The sequence below is a fragment of the Adiantum capillus-veneris genome, chromosome 24, assembly GCF_014529385.1.
Source record: "Adiantum capillus-veneris isolate H3 chromosome 24, ASM1452938v2, whole genome shotgun sequence".
Classification (NCBI taxonomy): domain Eukaryota; kingdom Viridiplantae; phylum Streptophyta; class Polypodiopsida; order Polypodiales; family Pteridaceae; genus Adiantum; species Adiantum capillus-veneris.
The window spans coordinates 69,087,796-69,109,786 of NC_140954.1; the positions used below are offsets into that span (position 1 = coordinate 69,087,796).

Sequence of the window (21,991 nt, forward strand, 5' to 3'; positions counted from 1 at the left end):
GAATAATGGGAGGTGCTCCTTTGCTACTGACATTGAGATTGATGGTATGTAGTGATATGAATTTATTAGAAAATTAACCCTGCTTACATCTGTTATGCCTTAATTGCAAGTGGATCTCAAGGCTGCAGATGTTTCTAACAAAAGTTTAGAATGTAGAGTTATGTTGCTTGAGTACCATGTGCAAATCAACCTTCCTTGGGTGGCTAATGCTAACTATTGGGGTGGTTGCCCTGTGACAAAAATGCTGGAAGGGGTGCTAGTCTTTGGGGCCAGTGTGTCCTGCTGGCTCGGAACTCCGCTGTGCCGTGTCAGAATGACAAGATTATGGCATGCATCGCTTATTGATTCATATTCCATTCTTATCTTGACTAACATCATAACAAACTTACAAATGTTGAAACTGCGAGTGGGCACAAAGAGAGTAAAAACACAGTCGAGAGCTAATTTATTCGTGGAAAGTGTTAATGCCTCTCTCTCTCTCTCTCTCTCTCTCTCTCTCTCTCTCTCTCTCTCTCTCTCTCTCTCTCTCTCTGTGCGCGCGCGCGATGTGGATGATGACTGCAGTAAAAGCGAGTTCTTGCCCTTGTACATCGTTTTTCTTGGCAATAAATGGCTGTTTATATATGCAGGACCAAGAAGTGATTTAAAAAGGCAACATAAATAGTTTTGACAATGTGTGTGTGCGCGCGCGTGAGCGTGTGTGTGTGTGTGTGTGTGTGAGAGAGAGAGAGAGAGAGAGAGAGAGAGAGAGAGAGAGAGAGAGAGAGAGAGAGAGAGAGACCGTGAAAGACGGCTGATTTTTTATGAGCCCGCAGCCAGAGAAAAAGGGCAAAACGGCGCAGTGCGCAACACAAAAGGAAGAGAGAGAGAGATGATGATGATGTTGTATTTACGTCCTCGGGGGGCCAAAATGACCCATGGGACCACAAAAAAATGTACAAGAGGCTCCCCTCATGTGTGTAGAGGGGGTAGTGGGCTAGTAGCTTGCTTGTGTGTTAGTGTTGTGTGATGATCCAATACTTTGGCAAAGTAGATGCCTAAAGCTACTGGGGAGGGGTGTGTCCGAGAGAGAAGCTCCTCAAAGGTGACATCCCCTTGCAATAGCAGTGGGAAATCAGCACGGATGTGTGCGTATGCTGGGCACTCAATGGTGACATGGGCCTCGCTTTCCACTTTGTTTAAATTGCATTGTGTGCTTGTCCTTCTATTTTCCTTAATATTCAGTCACCCTCCCGTTTCAATCTTGAGCATGTGTGATCGCTTCCGCATCAAAGTAATGGCCCGTCTTGCCCGGTGGGACATAGGTGTCCTGATATGCATCTGGGTGTCCCCAATCTTGTAGGTCTCCCAATATCGTGTATTGATGTGTTTGCCATAGTATTCAAATTTGGACCTGTGTACTGCTGTACTCCATCTAGTGTGTAGGGCTTCAAGTATGCTTCTGTCAAAATTCAGCCCATGCTCATGTTCAGTGCCTTCCTCTATGTGCATGTCCACATGGTCTCCCACATTCCATCTAGAGAACCATTTCCGTATGTCTTCTACGAGACTGGATGTGAGAAATTTACTCGTAATTCTTTTGCGGTTTACATCCGGCTTGCCATGCCATGTGGGGTAGACGGCTCTCCGGCATCATCTTAACTTTCATGAGGTATCTGTGTACCCTCTGTAAGGCTTGCATTTGCAAGGGTCTCTTGCCTGTCTCCAAAAACATCACTGAGTATGGGGTGGTATTTTTGATCCCCATGTGTCTACATAGGAGTTTTTTCTGTATCTTTTCAATGTCATTCCAAGTGCTAGCGGGGATACCCCCCCCCCCCTACCTCTACACCGTAAAGTATTGTTTGGACCACGCATACATCAAATGTCAGAGACTTGATTTCCCATCTCTTTGTGACACTTTTCTTGCATATGTTCTCAAATTCATAGTATTTCGCTTGTCCTGCATCAATTCTGTTTTGCGCGCAACTTCCCCATGCATGGTTTGAAGGTACATAGATGCCCAAGTACTTGAACCTCTCAACCGCTTGGAGTGTTTGCCCGTCATACGTGATGATGGGCTGATTCTCATTTCTACATGTGTGGACTAACATAACCTTTGTTTTGGCTACATTGACTGACAAGCCCGTTGCATTGCAAAATGCATGTACTACATCCAAAAGTTTCTGTAGAAGGAGGGCCTTGTAGGCAAAGAGAACCACATCATCGGCATATATGAGGAGAAGAAGCGTGAAAGTACCAATGCTAGGGTGATCTCCCCCCTCTCCCATAGCCTTGTTAATGAAATCATCAAGCTCATCTATGCATAGTCCAAAAAGTGTAGGTGACAAAGGGCATCCTTGTTTAACTCCCATAGTGCTCCTGAACTCTTGTGAGAAACCTGTGTTTGTCTTGAGTTTACATCTGACCTCTTGGTAGAGGTGTCCCACTGCTGCCCTGAGATGCATAGGGACTCCCAGAGTTTCCATACGTGACCATCGCCCTTGACAGGGTACTGTGTCAAACGCTTTCTTGAAGTCCACAAAACAACAATACAGAGAGAGAGAGAGAGAGAGAGAGAGAGAGAGAGAGAGAGAGAGAGAGAGAGAGAGAGAGAGAGAGAGAGAGATGAAATGTTATATGAACGTCTTCAAAAGGCCAAAGTGACCTATGAGACCAGAAAGTTACAATGTGGTGGATCTGATACAAAGTTAGAGTAACAAGATGACAAAAATGAAATGACAAATGTCACAATAAAATACTATGGAATCCTAAACTACTAGGTGTGAACTAAGCAGCTAGCTGGGATAGCTAGATCACAAGAGATCCAACATCGGTCGCTGGCGGATCTCATCAATCTCCTCCATGGTCAGTAGTCTGACCGGGCGTCGTGCATGTCGAGCCAAAGTGATCCGAATCCTCTGATGCAGCCTCCGCCGATGCTTTGTAGTCCTCGGCAGTCGTGGGCGTCTGGATCTCCCCAGCTCAGTCGCTCAGTCGATCAGTGTGCCTCTGGTGTGAGACGACGAGCTCTGCTGTGGTAGTAACTCCTCCGGGTGTCCAGTGGTAGCTCTAAAGAAATCTGTGATCTGTCTCTGAGACTGGCTAGCCTCTCCTCTCATCAGGCTCTCTCTGTGTCTGCGTAGCTCGAGCAAAAACAAACCCAAGCATCTCTGATCCTCATACTGCATGACTCTGGAGAATGGTCCAAAGCCCTCTCTGAACAAGCAATGGAAGTGGCCTCGTATCTCGTAGTACACGGGGCAGTGGCATGTGTAGTGCAACTCTGTCTCAGGCTCGATGTCACACAGGGGGCATGTCCTGGCCTTTGCTGGTACTCCGCTGTATCTCCCAGTCTCGATCCGCAGTTGGTGTGAAGATGTGCGTATCTGGCCGATAGCACATCGTACCCCATGAGACAAGTGGGTGTCGTATCTGGGCCTCGTCACAAAACCATCAACCGTAAGGTGGTTTTGTGTAGAGAGAGAGAGAGAGCGTGCGTAGAAATCAGTAGCGTTCACCTGATTAAGAGGACGGGTGAACCTTGTCCACACAGCTAATTGAAGCTCACTTACATGGAAGGAGAGAGGGAAGGGGGATGGTTGGCCAATTTTTTGTTGCGCACTGCGCCGCTTTCCCTTTTTCTCTAGTTGAAGGCTCATATAAAAGCGGTTGTCTTTCACGGTACCCTTCTCTCTCTCTCTCTCTCTCTCTCTCTCTCACACACACACACACACACACACAAAAAAAACACATTCTCAAAACCATTTCCGCCGCCTTTTTTATATATAAACAACCATTTATTGCCAAGAAAAATGATGTAGAATAGCAAGAACTCACTCTCATTGCGGTGATCATCCACGAGAGAGAGAGAGAGAGAGAGAGAGAGAGAGAGAGAGAGAGAGAGAGAGAGAGAGAGAGAGAGAGAGAGAGAGAGAGAGAGAGAGATTAACACTTTCCACAAATAGCTTAGCTTTCCATTGTGTTTTTACTCTCTCTCTTTGTGCCCATTCGCGGTTTCAACATCTGTATGATGTTAATCAGGCTAAGATGAGAATGAAATATGAATCAATAAGCGATGCATGCCATAATCTTGCCATTCTGCCATGATCATGTGCAGGCATTTAATTAGGCGTTTGTCTACAGCACTACAAAATGACGAATATTGACACCGTCTCCACAGCCATTGGCATTTTAGGTGACCCTCTCTCTGTGGAATAATAAGAGGTGCTCTTTGCTACTGACATTTAGATTGATGGTATGTAGTGATATGAATTTGTTAGAAAATTAACCCCGCTTACATCTATTATGCCTTAATCGCAAGTGGACCTCAAGGCTGCAGATGTTTCTAATAAATGTTTAGAATGCAGAGTTATGTTGCTTGAGTACCATGTGCAAATTAACCTTCCTTGGGTGGCTAATGCTAACTATTGGGTGGTTGTCGTGTGACAGTTTCGCAAACAGGCTTAATAACTTTTGCCTTTGATTAATCACAAGGTTAATTAAATACCAACAGCTCCTCAATGAGAAAATCACGAATTCGAGCCCTTCACTCAACGTCGGGCGTGCAATGATCAAAGTCATTTCGATTAATCAAAATCTGATTGATCACTTTAACGACCTGCCACCAACTCCTCCCGGGGTATCGCAGAGGCAAACAAACCCGAAAACTGAACCAAATATTCTTTGGGTTCAAAGACTTAGATATTCATTAAGTGGTGGATGGAAGATAAGTATGCACGCGGTCACCCTCCTACCACAAAGCATGCAGACAGACTGTCCACCTAAGGAATAGCCCTATATTTATCCACAGCCCAGCCTTCAAGGCACACAAGAAGTATTTGTCAAGCTTCTGACCATAGTTACCAGGAACGAAAATTGGACTGCAGAACAAGCCCCCGGGAAGGGAAAGGGGCATGAATTGCCATTCCCTGTTACAGATATTCAGGTCCAAAACACAGAACGGGGGTTTTGGAATGGGAATGGGGAACGGAAGCTTGAGAGTGGCCATTCCCTGTAACTATGCTTGTGACAAGCTTGTGCCTTGGCAAAGAATTATTGAATCTGAAGAGAAAGGCTGAGTCAAGAATTGAGTGAGTCTATATCAGCACTGTATGCTCTTTCACATCCTGCAGTTATGAAACTCCATGCAAGCTATCACTTGTTATTCAGAAGGGCCTTGAAGATCATTTTGCCCGTATGCTCATTTTCTTTGGCGTGCAGTTCGTATCCTGCTCACAGACTTGGGATATAGCTAGACTGGGCATGTTGAAACTGTAAGGATTCTAGGTGCTAATCCTTCATTAAGTACTTAAACTCATGATTAAGAGTTAAGAAACTTGAACTGAACTCAGAAACAAGACTCAGAAGACTCTGTGTTGATTGATTGAATGTGTGATACAAGGGCTCCTTATATAGGAGACGAAGAGACACAATCAAAAGACATGTCTCCTGGTGAAGAGACATGACTTTAGACATAAAGACATATCCTTTTGGCGAAGAGCTGCAACCATTCGGCGAAGAGTCTCACCCGTAGAGCGTAGGGGTGTGACTAGTCGTCGAAGGAGTGTGGCTTTTGGCGAAGAGGCATGTCTCTTGGGCGAAGGGGTATGACCATCCAAGCGTAGGGGTCCTCCTTGGCATGGCACTTCATGTATCTGCAACTAGGAGTAGATGTAATTCTGTTAACATAGTCACAATCGTGACATTCCCTCCCTCTTTAAATAAAACCCAAGGTAGTTGTAGAAACTCCGGGAGAAGGAAATGTATTGTTGTAGTGCTTCTACATCCAAAGCTCTTTCTGTGAAGTCCCATGTCATGGCACTCTTAATGACCATGACTATTTTTCCAAACTGAAAATTGATCATATCTGCAACTTGATAAGTGCCTTTGTCGAAGTCATTTGTAACTTCAAGCTTTGTCCAATAAAAAATTGAATCTGTATCTGCTTCGAGTGAAATTATTGATAAACTGACTTGAGTTTTCTGTTGAGTGATGACCACTGGTTGGAAATCTGTAAGGTACTCCATTGGTTTGTCTGGAAAAGTAAAATCCTCCTGAAGAGATGTCGTAGTTTGAAACAGAGTAGTATTTGAAGGTATATCCATTTGTAAGGGTTTATCTGTGGAACAAGTTGTGTCCAAATATTCAATTGCAGCGACTAAAGTCGTGCTGCAAGAGTCTGTATCTGATTTATATTTTGCACTGCTGAAGGTAAGGATTGGAATCTTCAAGTTTGAAAAATTATCATTCACCACTGCATTTGGTATCTGTTCAGGGACAAAGACTTTATTCTGCAAGGGCTGTGATGAGGCAACTTTTTCTGCCTGGATCACAGCCATAGAAGGGTTTATGTACTTGTCCGTTGTCACATAAGAACTGGAATCTTTTGAATCTTCAGCTTTCTCAGTGGGTATTAAGGCTTCCAATTGAGAAGGGGGAGGTCGAGGGAGCTGCTACCTCTTAGACCTCTAAAGGATCCTCTTGCACAAGGAAAGGATCAATAAATCTTCAACTTTACCACCGTCAGATAAGAAAGACTTAAATGTAAGGCATGGCTCGTGAGGGGGAACTTGTCCAGCGTCGCAGCATTCACGACCGAGTACTCGACTAGGGTCGGATATCTGTGCCACTAAGTAAGCCCATCTTAGTATCGCTGGTGATCCTTTGGAAGCTTCATATTACTGCTTTTGTTCTGATGATTCCAATAAGAAGTTGGTTGCTTAGAAGTGTAGCATTTCCAAGAATATTCATGCTGAGACTTTTGCTGCTCGCATGAAGGTACTTTGTGTCTAGTTGTCTCTGAGAAACCATGCTTTGGGTGAGAAAGTTTGAGTTCCGAAGGCTTTTGTTTGAGTGGTTCTTCTTGGTCGACCACTGAAGCGTCGGAAGAAGATGGCGGATAAGCAACATTAGTCGTCTGAGAAGCAGTAGGACGACTCCGAAAAGTGTTTTGCGTTTGCATCTGCTTGAAGCGAGTGTGAATTGAGGCGAGGCTCCTGGAAAGTGCTGCCATTTGCGTTTTGAGAACTGCTATCGGTTCCTCGGATGGAATAGAGTTCTTGCCATCTTGTGATTCGGCCATGCCAATTGCTTCGAGGGAATAATTGAACTCTGGCATGACGATGTGTCACATACAACCTGTATTCTTGCTATATGGGGTTGGCCTCTGGAGCGAGTATTGGGTGTTGTGGAACCGGTTAAGAAAGAGGGCTCTTTGCTGCAGGTGCCAATGCGGGAACAAGTGCGGGTAGTTGTTCTGAGAGAGGTTCCGGTTCCGGGAGAGGCTCTGGTTCTGGTTCCGAGAGAGGCACCCGAAGTACCAAGTGCGGGTTGGTTTCCAGGAGAATCTCTTCTAGGAGTACGTCAATGTAGCTCAGGTATGGCACTGGCACATGGAACTTGTCGACGTTGGCATCCATGCAATTGTGAGCACGAGAGGAGCACCTAGAGGCAGTGATGGTGAGGAGGGGTAGGAACACCAAGCGCTGGCAGTGTTGTAGCGATGGTTTTTTTAAAAAAACTTATTCACGCAGACCAAGGGGTGCCACCTTAATAATTTAATGCCACATCAGCACTTCAAAAAAATTGGGCAAAAATGATCGCATGCTGGTTTTCGTACGCTAAACATTGCCTGGGCTAAATCGACACGCTGGCTGCTGTGTTCTTTTGTTGATTTGCTGGCTGGGCTGAATACAAACAAATGTGTTTGCTGGTTCTGCTGATTGTGATAACCCACGCTGAACAAGGGTTATTGTGCTGAGTCGTACGTGGCTACCCAAATGAGCCCCAAAGTGGCCAACTTGTTAAAAAATTGGTCTTCAAGCTTTAAAAGTGCCCAACCTTTGTGTGAAATGGGTAAAAGGCACATGAGCAAAGCCAAAAGGCACCAGTGTAGGGAAAATCACCAGTGCTAGCACTATTGTGGGCAGCCATCTGCTAGCGTGAAGGGGTGCGAGCTCCAGCCAGCAAGTGCGATCATCGGCGGATGAGGCTAGAAAAGCTACTATCACCGGCCAAAAGGTACATTCATCTGTCGAAGAGGTACGAACACCGGGTGAGCGAAAAGCCTCGTTGCACCAGGAGGGTACACACCCGTTCACCAAAAGGCGCACCTTCATGTGAGGATAAGCGCGAGGCGCGAAGGAGAGCATCTGAGAAGCGTGCAAAACCAGCATAGGGGCGTGAAGGAATTCACCAGCTTCCACCCCATTTCAGCCCGGGTAAGCACGGGCTCTCTTGTCTGCCGAGGGTGTGTGTTTATTCGGGTGAGGGTGTGTCGACTACACATCGCTTGTAGGAATCACCTTTCTTCTTCCTCCATTAAACTCTGGGGAGGGGAGAGGGGGAAGAGGGTAGCGAGCGAGGGTGAGAGGCTCAAAACCCGCAAGTCCCGGGAAAAAAATTTCATTGATACCACTGTAAGGATTCTAGGTACTAACCCTTAATTAAGTACTTAAACTCATGATTAAGACTTAAGAAACTTGAACTGAACTCAGAAACAAGACTCAGAAGACTCTGTGTTGATTGATTGAATGTGTGATACAAGGGCTCCTTATATAGGAGACGAAGAGACACAAATGAAAAGACATGTCTCTTGGTGAAGAGACATGACTTTAGATGCAAAGACACATCCTTTCGGCGAAGAGCTGCAACCATTGGGCAAAGAGTCGCACTCGTAGAGCGTAGGGGTGTGACCAGTCGTTGAAGGAGTGTGGCTTTTGGCGAAGAGGCACGTCTCTTGGGCAAAGGGGTGTGACCATCCAAGCGTAGGGGTCCTCCTTGGCATGGCACTTCGCGTATCTACAACTAGGAGTAGATGTAATGTTGATAACATAGCACAATCGTGACAGAAACATGCTGCCTTCTACGGGACATGAGTTTTACCCGATTTTGACCAGCGTTGCAAAGCTTTTCTTCAACCTTCTTTAGTCTGGATTAGGCCACATTACATGCCACTCTATACCTCCTAGTAGTCCGTTTATATTCCTCATACAATTCCTTTTCTCAAAACATTGTACTTCCTCTAGGTATCAGACTCACATGAGCATCCCTAGAGGGCTACTTGTACTTGGTATAAAGAGAAAGAGAGAAGAGAAGCTTTGAATTCATGTCATAGGAACAATTTCAAGAGACCACAAAGATCTATCCCACAAGCATTGAACTCAAGACCATGCATTCAAGAGGTAATTGGGATTAACCAATCTACTACCACAGTTGGGTGGTAGAAAGGTTATTTCCAATTTTATCTTTATTTAGATACACATACACCCAGACACGCCCACGCATACGCATGAGAAGAGAAGCTTTTAACGTTGTAGGAAGCATTCCAAGAGGCCCAAGAGATCTATCTGTTGAACTCTAGACCAGTTATTTAAGAGGGAAATGGGATAACCAATCTACCACACTTGTGTTACAAGCTTGGACACTCCAAGCGTGAAATCAATAGCAAAACTGCAAAATCATTGAGCTTAAATAGAAAGAGAGAGGAGAGTGAACACGGCATAGCAGAGTTCCGAACCCAAATGCACTAGCCCCAAAGACTAGCACCCCTTTGGGCATTTCTTTATTATTATGCTTTGCCAAGCATAACTTTTGAGGGTTCAACTCTCTTCGAGCCTCTATTCCTAGATGCTCTCTAAAAAGTGGCCCTCTGGGCACTTATAAACTTACGAGGGATGCCCAGAAGCAGAGCCCCAAAAGCAGCAGATCCAAAAGCACTTATACCCAAAAGCATCTGCTACCAAAAGTCCACTTTGAAAATCAAGGTTGTTTCCATATGTACATATAATTGGTGTGATCCGTACTGTACAGATCGATCTATACAAGTCAAAAAAAGTTATTTTTCATTTTTGGGGAAATCAGGCCATCGAGTGATTTTGTGAGGGTTTCCGAGCCAATGCGTAGGTAATATGACAATATGCATATGTCTTGTAAAACATGTCTTACATGTCTCTAAAAGCTGATGTATGTAACCTTGTTTTTGATTGGAAATTTCTTAGGAAGTTCGGTAAATTGAGGTTTTTTAACAAGACTACATATTTTTACATACATAAAAATCTTTTTTCTACGAAACAACACACAGTAAGTACAGATCCACCACGAACAGTATGTGTGGACCCACCTTGCTGAAAATTTGTTATAGCTGCCAGTGCAGAACACGGAAATCTGTACAGTAGTCCCACGTGGCTGCCACGTGCTTGGCATTGCCTTGATCGATATGTAAGGGAAGTGTGGTGCACTTCATAAAGCACAAAGAGTGCTGGAGGAGCTTCTTGATTGGGATGTCGTCTCTTGGAATGCACTAGGTACGGGATATGCCCAACTTGGGGAGGGCCAAGAAGCTTTGGGCTGTTTTTGGCAGATGCAAAACGAGGGTGTATCTCCAAACATACGCAGCCAAGGGTCACGATTAGGAAGCTTTGGGCTGTTTTCAGCAGATGCAGAGAGAGGGCATCTCTCCAAATGCAATGACATACACTTGCACCTTGAAGGCATGTGGCATTACACAAGATACTGATATGGGCAAAGGAAGCCATGATGATATTGGTAGCCAGGGGTTGTTGAAAAAAACGTTGTGCTTGGCACTACCTTGGTCAACATGTAGGTGAAGTGTGGTGCACTTCATAAAGCACAAAAAGTGCTTGAGGAGCTTCCTGTCAAGGATGTTGTCTCTTGGAGTACACTGATTGTAGGATACGCCCAACTTGGGCAGGGCCAAGAAGCCCATGGCTGTTTTCGGCGGATGCGAAGCAAGGGTGTCTCTCCAAAACAGACGTCCCTGGATGCAATCACACGCACAATTATTTTCGACGAACCAGCTCGCTGCTGTTGCTCGCACCCCCACCCCCACCCCCCATCGCCATCGCTGCCCCCCCCCCCTCGCCATCGCTGCCCTCCCCCCCACTGCCCTTGCGTAGCCCCCATGCCTGCCCTCTAGCATGCAGCACCCCTGCCCGCCCCCTGAGTGGTCTGCCCAGCTCGCTGCCACATCCGCTGCCCGTCTGCCCTCCGTCGCCTGCCCGCTGCCTTTCGCCAGCCACGCCCGCTGCCCACCCCTTCCCCGCTGCCCGTCCTGCTGTCCCGCCTGCTGTCCCCCGCCGCTATCCTGTCCGCCTGCCGTCCCCTTTTGCGGCGCCTGCCTTCCTGCACTTTACCTTTAGCCATTGCCCCTCCCGCCCCATTTTACCATCAACCACTCATGCTCGTCGGGCCTTGCCAACATCCTTGACGTGCTCGGTCCCGCAGGAGTTTCCCTCTTCATCGACGTTTCTCCGCCTTTTCTTCACAGCAGCAAACATAGATGGAGGCTCATGCTCTGCCACCACAGAGGAACTCCAATGAAGTCCCCTCGCCTGACCCCGTTGAGCCCACCATTTGACTTGCTCTTTCATCGACAGAGCAAGCGAGCCTAGCCGCAGAGATAGAGTGCCTGCAGGCGACTTATGTCATCTACAAGATTCTCGGCACCAGACCTAGAGAGGAGAGCTACGTGATCTTCTCTAGGCTCGCCTTCTCGCAGAAGTGGGCAAGATCTTGGATGTTCAGATCCTCGGACGAGGCTAGTACCAGATCGAGTTTGAGACCTCCGAGATGGCGTCCAAGGTCATCGCCATGAGCCCTTTGATCATCCGAGCAGTTCGAGCCCACTTTCAACAGTGGAGACATGGTTTTGACCCTACTTTAGATGTTTTGGTAGAGGAGGCAGACATTCCCATCTTCGTCTACTTTCCTAGATTGCGGAGGGAGTACCTACCACTTTTGTCCAAGATAGGCTCAGTGATTGGGGCTGTCCTGGAGACACCTCGCACGGCAGCCTTAGTAGCTGCCAAGGTGACCGGCATTCCCTCAGTTCGCGTTGTGGTTAGGGATACTCACACTCTCCCGAAGGTCATCCTACTTCCTCGGGTGAGTGGGGGTTGGTTTAGACAGAGCGTGGAGTATTCGGGCCTCTCGAATCAATGCTTCATTTGTCGACAGATGGGCCATCTTGCAAAGGCTTGTCCATGGAGGAGGCCCTGACCTACACCACAGGCCCAGTCCCAGCCTGCAAGGGCTAGCCAGCAGCCACAGGCAGAGACACAGAGCACACAGGCAGAGCCACCCTCCAAGCCCGGGGCTCCAGCGGAGGAGGGATGGCAACAGGTTCGTGGTCGACGACGGCAGGGGCCACAACGACGGCCTGGCACTCAGGGTGGTTCTCAAGCGCCTGCCCAGTAGCAGTGGGTTCCCACGGGGAACCGACTCGGTCCTCTTGAGTAGGATGAGGTGCCTGCTCCAGCCCCCACCTCAGCTTCACCCTCGACAGCCCCCCCTCCCCCCGAGTTTCCCCTTCTCATCAACCCCACCCCACCCCCCCCGCCTCCTGCTCCCGCCGCCTCTCCTCCTTGCCCCTCTACCTTTGCCGATCCCCCTCGCCCCTCTTCTCCCCCACCTCCCCCTGCTCCTACACCCCCCACCCCCCCCTCCCCCTCCTGCTCCAGTTCCACAGTCGACCAAGGGGGCAGGGCCATCCCCAGCTGCTAGGAGATCTCTTGGCAGTGCCTTTGCAACGAGTCGCTTGGCGAGAGAGGGACAGCCTTTCTTGCGACCCCCTCTACAGGTACAGACGTCTCACTTTGCAGCAGTTCCTCGTGGTCTGACGAGCTTCGACATTCGGCGCCGATGAGACTTCTTTGACAACGACTTTACACGCTTTCTCGGTGACTCCTCAGCAGACCATGAGGCAGCCTGCTTCAGGGTTTATGTTCTGTTCCTTGCAGCTAGGGGGATAGAGGCCTTGGACTCAGCGGTTGGCTTCTCTTTTCTCCTTTGCGGCAGGGACCAGATTGAGTGGACTCTCGACTCAATGTTGGAGTGGCTCTAGACACAGGCCCTAGAGTTCTCTCACCACATGAGAGACCTAGGAGCTACTGACATGCTTCAGACTCTGTGGCCATTGGCCAAGTTTGCTGTGACCCCTCCAGATGTAGCAGGATGTAGACACATTGTGGTTTACTTCTTTGCTAATATGTAGTGCCTACCATGCTATGTACACATTCATGATGACTCCTGGACAGAGGAGGTTGCTTCATGCACGGCTCGGTCTACTTGGGCTTGGGCCAGACACTCTTTGCAATCACGCCTATCTAGAGGATGCTCGGATGCGGATTACTCTCCATCCAAGCCAGCCTCGAAGATAGCACGTTTAGCTGCTGCGGCAACATCTGTTCTCTCTCGCTTCCCATGGATCGTCTCATGGAACGTGCAGGGATTAGGTGGGCCCCTGTTTTAGCGTCAGAGAGGTCGATTGCGTCAGGAGCTTTAGCGTTGCCTTGTGGGAGGAAAGATTGATCTCCTTATGCTACAAGAGCATCATCTGTGTGAGAGCCGCATTAGACGATGTGGTTAGCTCTTGCGTGGACGATATGATACTTTTTGGTAGTTGCTTTTGGACCTGGAGGCATCCAGGGTGGGGTATGTATGACTATTGCGGAGTCTCTACAACAAGCCATTGTGGGCAGAGGGATTATTGTGCCAGGCAGGGCTCAGTGGATCATTATGCAGGTTCAGCGTTGCCTTGTGGGCTTCCTGAACATATATGCGCCCAATGTGGCGAGTGTACGAGCAGAGTTTTGGTCAAAGATTGTTGAGTCTCTGCCACAGGCAGAGCAGTTGTGCATAGGGGGTGACTTCAACGTGTTGGAGGACCCTTTTGACAGGATTGGTGGTAGCCACGTTACTGTGCATGGAGTTGAGCTGGCAGCTTGGGAGAGGTTTTGTATGACTCTTGAGGGTTTTGGATGTGTGGCAGCACTCTAGCTTTGTGAGGCCCCCAGACAGCCTGGCCTTCTCTCGTTCAGACCGCAGAGGGAGGAGTGAATCTGTTTCGGATAGATTGCTTCTACACTAGTAACCTTTTCTGTGACTTGGGTGGGACTGTTGGCATTCTTGCAGGGACTTCCTTCTCGGATCATGCACCAGTGATCCTCACAGTGGCAGACAGGCAGAGGAGGGGGATGCGAATCCCTGAGAGGGTCTTGTGGACTCTGCACTCAGAGAGCGGGTGGAGGCTCTTTGGACAGAGAGCTTGGACATGCAGGATTCTCCTGCTGACAGAGTGGCCTCAGGAATAGCTCAGCTTAGTCGTTTATTTCTCCAGGAGTCTTTGGCTCGCTTGGCTGCAGCGAGAGAGGAGGAGCAGCGTCTCAGACGGGGCGTTGCTTCCTTGAAGAGGATGCAGGAGCAGCACCCAAACAATCCTTGGTTGGAGGAGCAGTTACAGCAGGCTCGCCAGGAGCTTGTTAACACAGAGGAGCGACACCATGAGTTTGCTTTCCATCGACAGGCATCTCAATGGACGCAGGTGGGCGACAGAGTGACTGGTGCTTTCTTCGAGGCAGTGGAACCTCGGCATATGCATGCCAAGGTCAGTCAGTTGAGGAGGCCCGACGGGTCAGTTGCTTCTGAGCCAGAGGATGTGCGTGCAGTTGCTACTGACTTCTACCGTGAGTTACTATCTGCAGAGCCTCAGTCAGAGCGTCAGGATGCATGCAGGGAGCAGGTGTGGGCACAGATGCCTTGCCTTGTGAGTGAGGAGATGTGTCAGAGACTTGAGCTGCCACTTCAGCTTGAGGAGTTGCACACGGCTCGTAGTGCACTCCCCGTGGTAGCTGTCCAGGTGAGGATGGCTTGACTCCCAATTTTTTCTTGGAGTACTGGGACTTGCTTGGCCCAGATCTTTGTAGTGCTTTCCAGTACATCTTGCACACAAAAGAGATGCCTGACAGCATGAGTGAGGGTCTGATCTACCTCAACCCCAAGGAGGGTGGCTCCTTGGATGAGATTCGATAGTGGCTCCCCATCACCATCCTCAACTCAGCCTACAAAATTCTTGCCAAGGCTCTGAGTGTGAGGATCCAGCCACTTCTGGAGAGTCTTATACATGGGACTCAGACTCGTTTTGTCAAGGAGCGTAGTATCCTTGACAATATCTTTACTTTTTGGGAGGCTTCTGCCCTAGCGAGGCTCCATGGTGAGGATCTGGTGATTCTTCTTCTCGATTTTGAGAAGGCCTACGAGAAGAGTTGACTGGGACTTTCTGGAGGGCACTCTACGCAGGATGGGCTTCTCAGATGCTTGGATTAGAGGGGTGTCAACTTTGTACAGACGGGCACACAGTCAGGTACTTTTGTGAGGAGATAGAGGTGATCGTTTCATGCTCACACATTTGGTCAGACAGGGCTGCCCTCTTGCCCCCTTCCTCTTTCTGTTCTATGCTGAGGCAATGAGCAGGTTTTTGGTGTCGTAGCAGGTTGGTTTGCGGGGCTGAGCACTTCCTATTCGGGGAGATGAGCTACTAGACGCTGAGTTTGCTGACGACTCAGCCTTGTACTTGGATGGCCAGGAGGCCAACCTTCTCAAGTGTGAGCAGGCTCTTGAGACCTTCTGTTGTGCATCTAGCGCACTGATCAACTGGAGAAAGACAGTGGCTTTCTCGGTTGGTAGTGCTTCTGTGCCCGATTGGATGCCAGGTGAGGGTTTTAGGTGGATTCCCCCAGGGACTGCAGTTCGGTACTTGGGCTGTCAAGTTGGTCTCGACTTATCTCCCTAGCAGCAGATTTCTCCCCTCCTCTTGTCTATCAGGAGGAAGTTGTTACATTGGAGCTCTGCAAGACTTTCTTTGGTTGGCAGAGTTGTAGTGACCAACCAGGTGTTGTTGGCGACTATGTGGTACATCACTTCTTGCTGGATCTTCTTGAGTTCTTGTATCAGCCCGGGCCAAAGTGGCTTGGCAGGTCATCACTCTTCCTTGTTCATAGGGAGGGCTTGGGATCATAGACCCAGCACAGTAGAGTAGAGCCCTTCTTGGGAAGTTCATAGTCAAAGGACTTCTTCCAGGTGAGGAGCCCCGGAAGGAGTTATTGCTACTGCGGCTTCGTGCTAGGGTGCCTCAGGCAGGAGGCCCCTGGCGACCTTCGACCAGATGGATCTTCACAGAGATGCACAGAGTTGGTTTGAGCAGGAGACTGGAGGACCGCTTCACTGTGAGTTTGCTTCGATCTTGGGAGCATTTGCGGCGAGGCCTAGATTAGCGATAGCCTACTTGCACGAAGGAGCGCCTACGACAGCCCCTTGTTTGGAACCCCATGGTTAGCACTTAGAGAGGCCATTTGGTTGGTAATCAGCCTCATGTTTCCTGGGGTCCCATGACAGCGGGTCCAGCACGCTCTTTAGGTGACTGGTTAGAGTTTTCAGGCTTGTCAGAGGAGCTGCAAGGTTTCCAGCTACAGGGCATGAGAGGGGTGCAAAGCATGTGCCAGGACATCTCAGAGGCAATTCCAACTGAGTGGGACACACCTCTCGAGCTAGTAGCGCCGAAATGGATGGGAGCCTTCACGCGATTGGAGGTTCTCATCTCATTTCGGGCCTCCTCAGAGACTGTTCCCTCCCTGTTTTTCGAGTTACAAGGTGAGGGAAGCTTACAGCGAGTTGCAGTAGAGGCCCCGCAGGTGGTAGAGTGCTGTTTTCAGAGGATCCGAGTGGTGGGCATCTATGGGAGGACTTGTGTCATCGATCCTGACCCAGCAGCTCTTGAGACTGGACATTGGAGACTGTGGGCTTGGGAGTGCTGACCACTGGCACGAGTACAATGGGATCCTGGAGAGTGGCTTTGGAGGAGAGACCCTTTCTCTTCTACAGACCACCTAGGCGTCCCTTTCTTTCAGTACACTGTTTGACTGGGACGTCACATACTGGCAGCGTAGAGAGAGGCTCGCCCTGCTGCAGCACCTCATTGGCAGAAGGAGGGTCTCACATTTGAGTTCTTGGCAGCTTTTGGGAGAGGTTGTGGGACTCAGAGTTACCCGGAACGTGGAACGGGAATGGCGACGGGCCTCCCTGCGGAACGGGCCCGGAACGGGAACGGCGCAGAACGGGAGGCTAAAAAAACACCCAAGTATTGTTTTTTTTAGCGTTATGTGTTTGAATACAAGTAGTACTAGAGTCCTTTGACTCTAATACCCACAAAAAACACGATTCGAAGACCATTTAACCTTATTATGACTTGATTGGGATGTGCGGCGCCCAGAGTACATAACACATATACAACATTGAGCAAACACAATGCTCTCAAATAATTGCAAGAGTAGTAGTCAGAGATAACACTTTGGAATTAATTATGGCTAACAAGCCTCAAGGGCCGCCAAGGTGCTACAAAAAAAACAAAGGGGGGCAAACCAGTGACCACAATACCAAAAAACTGAAGGTGACAAATACCCTAAAGATGCTAGTAGCTACAAATGGCAAAGAGAGCAAGGCTCAAGCAGCCATACAAAAAGGTAAGGATAAATGGCAGACTCAAGACTCAAGAGCCACTAGCCTGAGAGGCCTCCCAATCCGTAGTAGCCGGCTGTAAATCATGCACATCCTCCCATTCCTCATCATCGAGCTCTAGGTCCGGCTCAATCTCAGCCACGGATGAAGTACCCGGTGTTGGTGGATGTGCATCTCCACCTACTTGAGGAGCCTCTTGCTCCATCTCCCATTGTGTAAAAGGATCTGTCTGTTTGTCTGTACTCTTGCAAAGCATTTTCAAATTTGCGTTGACGAAGACAAGATCATTAGCCTTCTCCACTCCAAGCCGATTCCTCTTCTTGGAAGCAATGTGGCTAAAGGTACTCCACAATTGCTCCAAGCATGAGGTACTAACCATAGTCACATGGGGACGGGGACAGGTCTCGGGGACGTGGCGGGTCCCGGGGACGGGGACGTGGCAAAACAGGGGACGGGGGACGCGACAGGGGACGCGCTTTAAAAAACACTTTGAAATTTGAAATTTGAAAGGCCCCCCAAAAGTGGGCTTTTGAAATTCGAAAGTCCCCCCAATACGGTGCTTTTGAAATTTGAAAAACCCCCCAAAAAGTGGGCGCTTAAACAGTGTTTGAATTTTGAATATCTCGCCCCCTGTTGGCTGCAGCCCACCCCCTGCCCGCGTCCCATCCGGCAGTGTCACCGGGGACCCGCGTCCCGGGACCACCCGTCCCCTTGCACGTCCCCTGTGAGGGACGTCCCCACGTCCCAAAAACGGGTCCCCGTCTCCGTCCCGGCGTCCCCCGTCCCGTCCCCGCATAAATGGGCCGCGTCCCCCTGTCCCCTGTTTCTATGGTACTAACTGACTGGCTGAGAATACGGATCGCCAATCTCTGAAGCTCAGGGCCATCATAGCCATAGTCCTCCCACCATAGCACTGAACCTATCTTCCTGCGATCAATTTGAGCATCTGGATTGCCAAATGACCCCCACATCTCTCTGTACTGTCTCAACTGATCTCTGACAATGCGTCGCCCATCTCTGTCTAGAACCATCTTGTTTAAGATCTCTGTAAATTGGGACTTCCCTATCTGTCTCTTGCCATGCACCTTGGAACTTTGGATCCACCATGTATGCTGCCCCGTGTAAAGGAGAGGCATATGAATTCCACCTTGAGCTGCAAAGCGCATGGATCTCCTCATACCGCTCTGCGTTCGGCTCAAGCTGTGAAAGCTGCTCAATCATGCGGTCCATTGTCTCATAAATCTTGCCAATTCAAGGATCCATGCCATCCATAACTCGAAGCAAATCAACCACCGGTTTTACCTGTGCGTATAGACTCTTGAGCTCCTTCCAGAACTCAAGATCCTCTACCTTATCCTTGCACAAAATCCCTGTAACTGTCTTTGCATAGGGGGAGGTGGTGAACTCATCACTGATGAAGACTTGTTGGACCGCATTTTGACATTCAGATAGCCTGCGCACAAGAAGAAGTTGAATGCGAAGCGGGTGTCTGAATACTTTAGAAGCACTTTCCCGCCCGACCTCTTGAGGTACTCACTCCGAACCAAGTTATGATTGTTGATGAAAGTAACAATCTTCACTGCATTAGCAATGACTGGAGCAATCCAGTCTAGCTTGCCGATGTCTTTTAGAAGGTTGTTCAAGCAGTGTGCCATGCAAAAGCACACTGTCACATGCGGATAGTGGCCCTCTATAATAGCTGCTATTGCCCTATTTGATGCCTCCCCATCTGTGACAAAGGCCACCACGTGTTGCTCACCGATGGTTTCTATGGCCGCTGTCCACTCTGCAGAGAGGACACCGGTGGACTTGCCACTCTCGGTGGCATCATGAGAGTGCACAAAGTACATCTCTCCACTCGAGTATGCGACGAGACCATGGATAGATCTCTTCCTTGTATCGCTCCATCCGTCGGCAATGAGGGAAACGCCATGTTTTGCCCAAAGACGCTGAATATTGAGGGTTGCTTGCTCCACAATAGCCTTCTCTCGATCGAGCAAAGTGGTCCGGAGAGCCTCTGAAGATGGCGGCACATAGCGGTGCCATACTCTCCTATCCGTTGCACCATGACTTTCCAATACTCCGACCTATTTCGATCAAACATAGAAGAGGTTAGTATCAAAAAGGTGGAACCGACGATAACGGAAGAAATGAGAGAGAAGATTGATAAATCATAAAACTTTGAACATACCTCGCCGCGACAAATAAGATATGGTCGTGATAGAAGAATCGAGCCACCGCCGCATCCACCTCTTCCTTCTTCTTTGGGTCCCAAGAGGTGGCAAGGTCCTTTGGCGACGTTTTGGACCTTGTGAAGATGCACCAACACCTACACCGGGTAGAGAGGAAGAAGGGAAAATGAGGGTCTTTGGATCAATACCTTTGCGTGCGGGCTTGGCTTTGTGGTCGAATTGCCGATCCTTTTCCTCGAGCTCCTTCTTCTTCTCGATGGTTACGTTGGAGCAAAATCTCACCTCATGTCCCCGGCACTCGAAGAAAGTGTGCCCTCGCTTTGTCATGCCCCCCTTTCCGCGTGTAAGAGCATAGCTTGCATGCCCATGCACGAGAACCTCCCGCCGCCGACAAGGTGCCCTCCGAGGTCACTTATCCCACCACGACCATTCCTTCGCCTTTTGAGTGTTGCCCGCATGAACGGAGGGGGTTGTACGAGAAGAAGAGGCCATGGAATCTAGATGATGGAAATTGGAAGGAGACTCGAGAGAGCTTGAGGCTTAAAGCCTTGAGACTCGAGAGCAAGAGAGAGCTTGAAAGTTGAGAGCCTTGAACTTTGAAAGCTTGATGCTTGAGAGCTTGAGAGCTTGGTAGGTTGAGAGCTTGAGAGCTTGGAAGTTGGTAGCTTGAGAGCTTGAGAGATTGAAGCTTGAGCAATGAGCCTTGAGAGCTTGAGACTCGAGAGCAATAGAGCTTGAGAGGCTAGAGCAAGAGAGCTTGAGAGCTTGTGAAGGAAAAGGGTGAGGGGTTGGCCAATATATAGCTTTTGAGGGCTTTCTGCCCGTTTTCTGGACGTTTGAAAAGTTCAAAAATCTGCCCGTTTTTTGAACGTTTGAAAAGTCTGCCGTTTTTTCCATTCCGGTCGTTCCGACGTTCCGCCCCCGTTCCGAACGCGTTCTGGTCGACCGCTCCAGTATGAGTCCGACTGTCGGAATGGACTGCCGTTCCGGGACGTTCCAAGCACCGCCGACCGGTCGGAACGTCGTTCCGACGTTCCAGGCATGGTTTTACCCGTTCCCTCGTAACTCTGGTGGGACTCCAGACAGCCGAGGCGAGTCACCTTGTTTTAGTGGCTGGTCGCACACAGAGCTACAGCAGTTGGAAGCTGGCTTGTGCATAGTGGTCTCTCGGCCACATGTGCAGCTTGTGACCATCTTGTGGAGAGTCAGCGTCACTGTCTTTGGGACCGTCCTTTGGCACAACAGGTGTGGCTTCGTGTTCTTCGGCTGATGCTTGCTCTTTCCACGGCTCGGCAGTACACTTGTGGAGTAGCTGCTTGGTCCACCCTCACGGGCCCGGCAGTTCAGTTTGAGCTATCTTCCACCAGCAGGATGATAGTGATGCAGGGAGGGACGACCTACACTCCAGCCTGCCACAGAGCTTACTCCACAGGAGTGGTGCAGTGAGAGAGGAGTGCTGGGAGCTCATCAATGGCCTGACACTCTGGTTCATCTGGCGGCCCCGCTGCTTCCGCATCTTTGAGGCTCGCCCTGTACCACCAGTAGAGATTGTTCGCGATCGTTGGCTAGAGCTGATCCACACTCTCAGAGGACAGCTCGAGAGACTCCAGGGCAGCTCCGACCGCATGCGAGAGCGCAGAGAGGCTTTCCTTTGACTATGGTGTCTTGGGCCTTTTTACACCATGGTCCAGGGTGTACTCAGATGGCACTACTGTCCACCTGTGTGGATTTTCCCTCCTCCCATCTCTTGATTTAGCCTCTTTGTACATTTGGTGTTTTTTCATTGGGAGAGTCTCCCCATCATGGTTGTTTTAGCCCTCTCGCAGAGGTGGTTGTAGCCCTACGGGCAGTTTCATTAACTAATAGAAGGATCTTTTTCTCGGAAAAAAAAGGGTATCTCTCCAAATGCAATCCCATATGCTTGCATCTTGAAGGCAAGAGTCAGGGTGAGGAAGCTCTTGGCTGTTTTCAACAGATGCAGAGAGAGGGCATCTCTCCAATTGCAATCACGTACACTTGCACCTTGAAGGCATGTGGCATTACACAGATGCTGATATGTGCAAAGGAATTTACGATGATATTGTTGGTCAAGGGTTGTTGAAAGAAAACGTCGTGCTTGGCACTGCCTTGGTCGACATGTAGGGGAAGTGTGGTGCACTTCACAAAGCACAATAAGTGCTTGAGGAGCTTTCTGTTCGGGATGTCGTCCCTTGGAATGCAGTGATTGTGGGATATGCCCAACTTGGGGAGGGCCAAGGAGCTCTGGGCTGTTTTTGACGGATGTGCAGCGAGGGTATCTCTCCAGATGCAATCACATATCCTTGCATCTTGAAGGCAAGGGTCAGGGTCAGGAAGCTTTGGGTTGTTTTCATGCAGAGAGAGGGCATCTCTCCAAATACAATCACATACAGTTGCACGTTGAAGGCATGTGGCAATAGACAAGATGTTGATATGGGCAAAAGAATTTATGATGAAAGAAAACGTTGTGCTTGGCACTGCCTTGGTCG

The 21,991-nt window shown here is 49.2% G+C and overlaps 1 protein-coding gene across 4 annotated transcripts in view; it reads left to right on the forward strand.

The window, feature by feature from the left end:
- The window catches only part of LOC147426545 (bidirectional sugar transporter SWEET7b-like), a 100,555-nt gene that overhangs the window by 61,736 nt on the left and 16,828 nt on the right, over positions 1-21,991 (forward strand). For 2 of the 4 annotated variants that reach the window (XM_086498578.1, XM_086498579.1), the window contains exon 3: positions 4,100-4,177. The exons of the other annotated variants lie outside the window; for them this stretch is intronic. In XM_086498578.1, coding sequence (XP_086354704.1) covers positions 4,135-4,177 — 43 coding nt within the window. In that variant the 5' untranslated portion in view covers positions 4,100-4,134. The remainder of the gene's footprint in view (positions 1-4,099; positions 4,178-21,991) is intronic. 4 annotated transcript variants of the gene reach the window in all.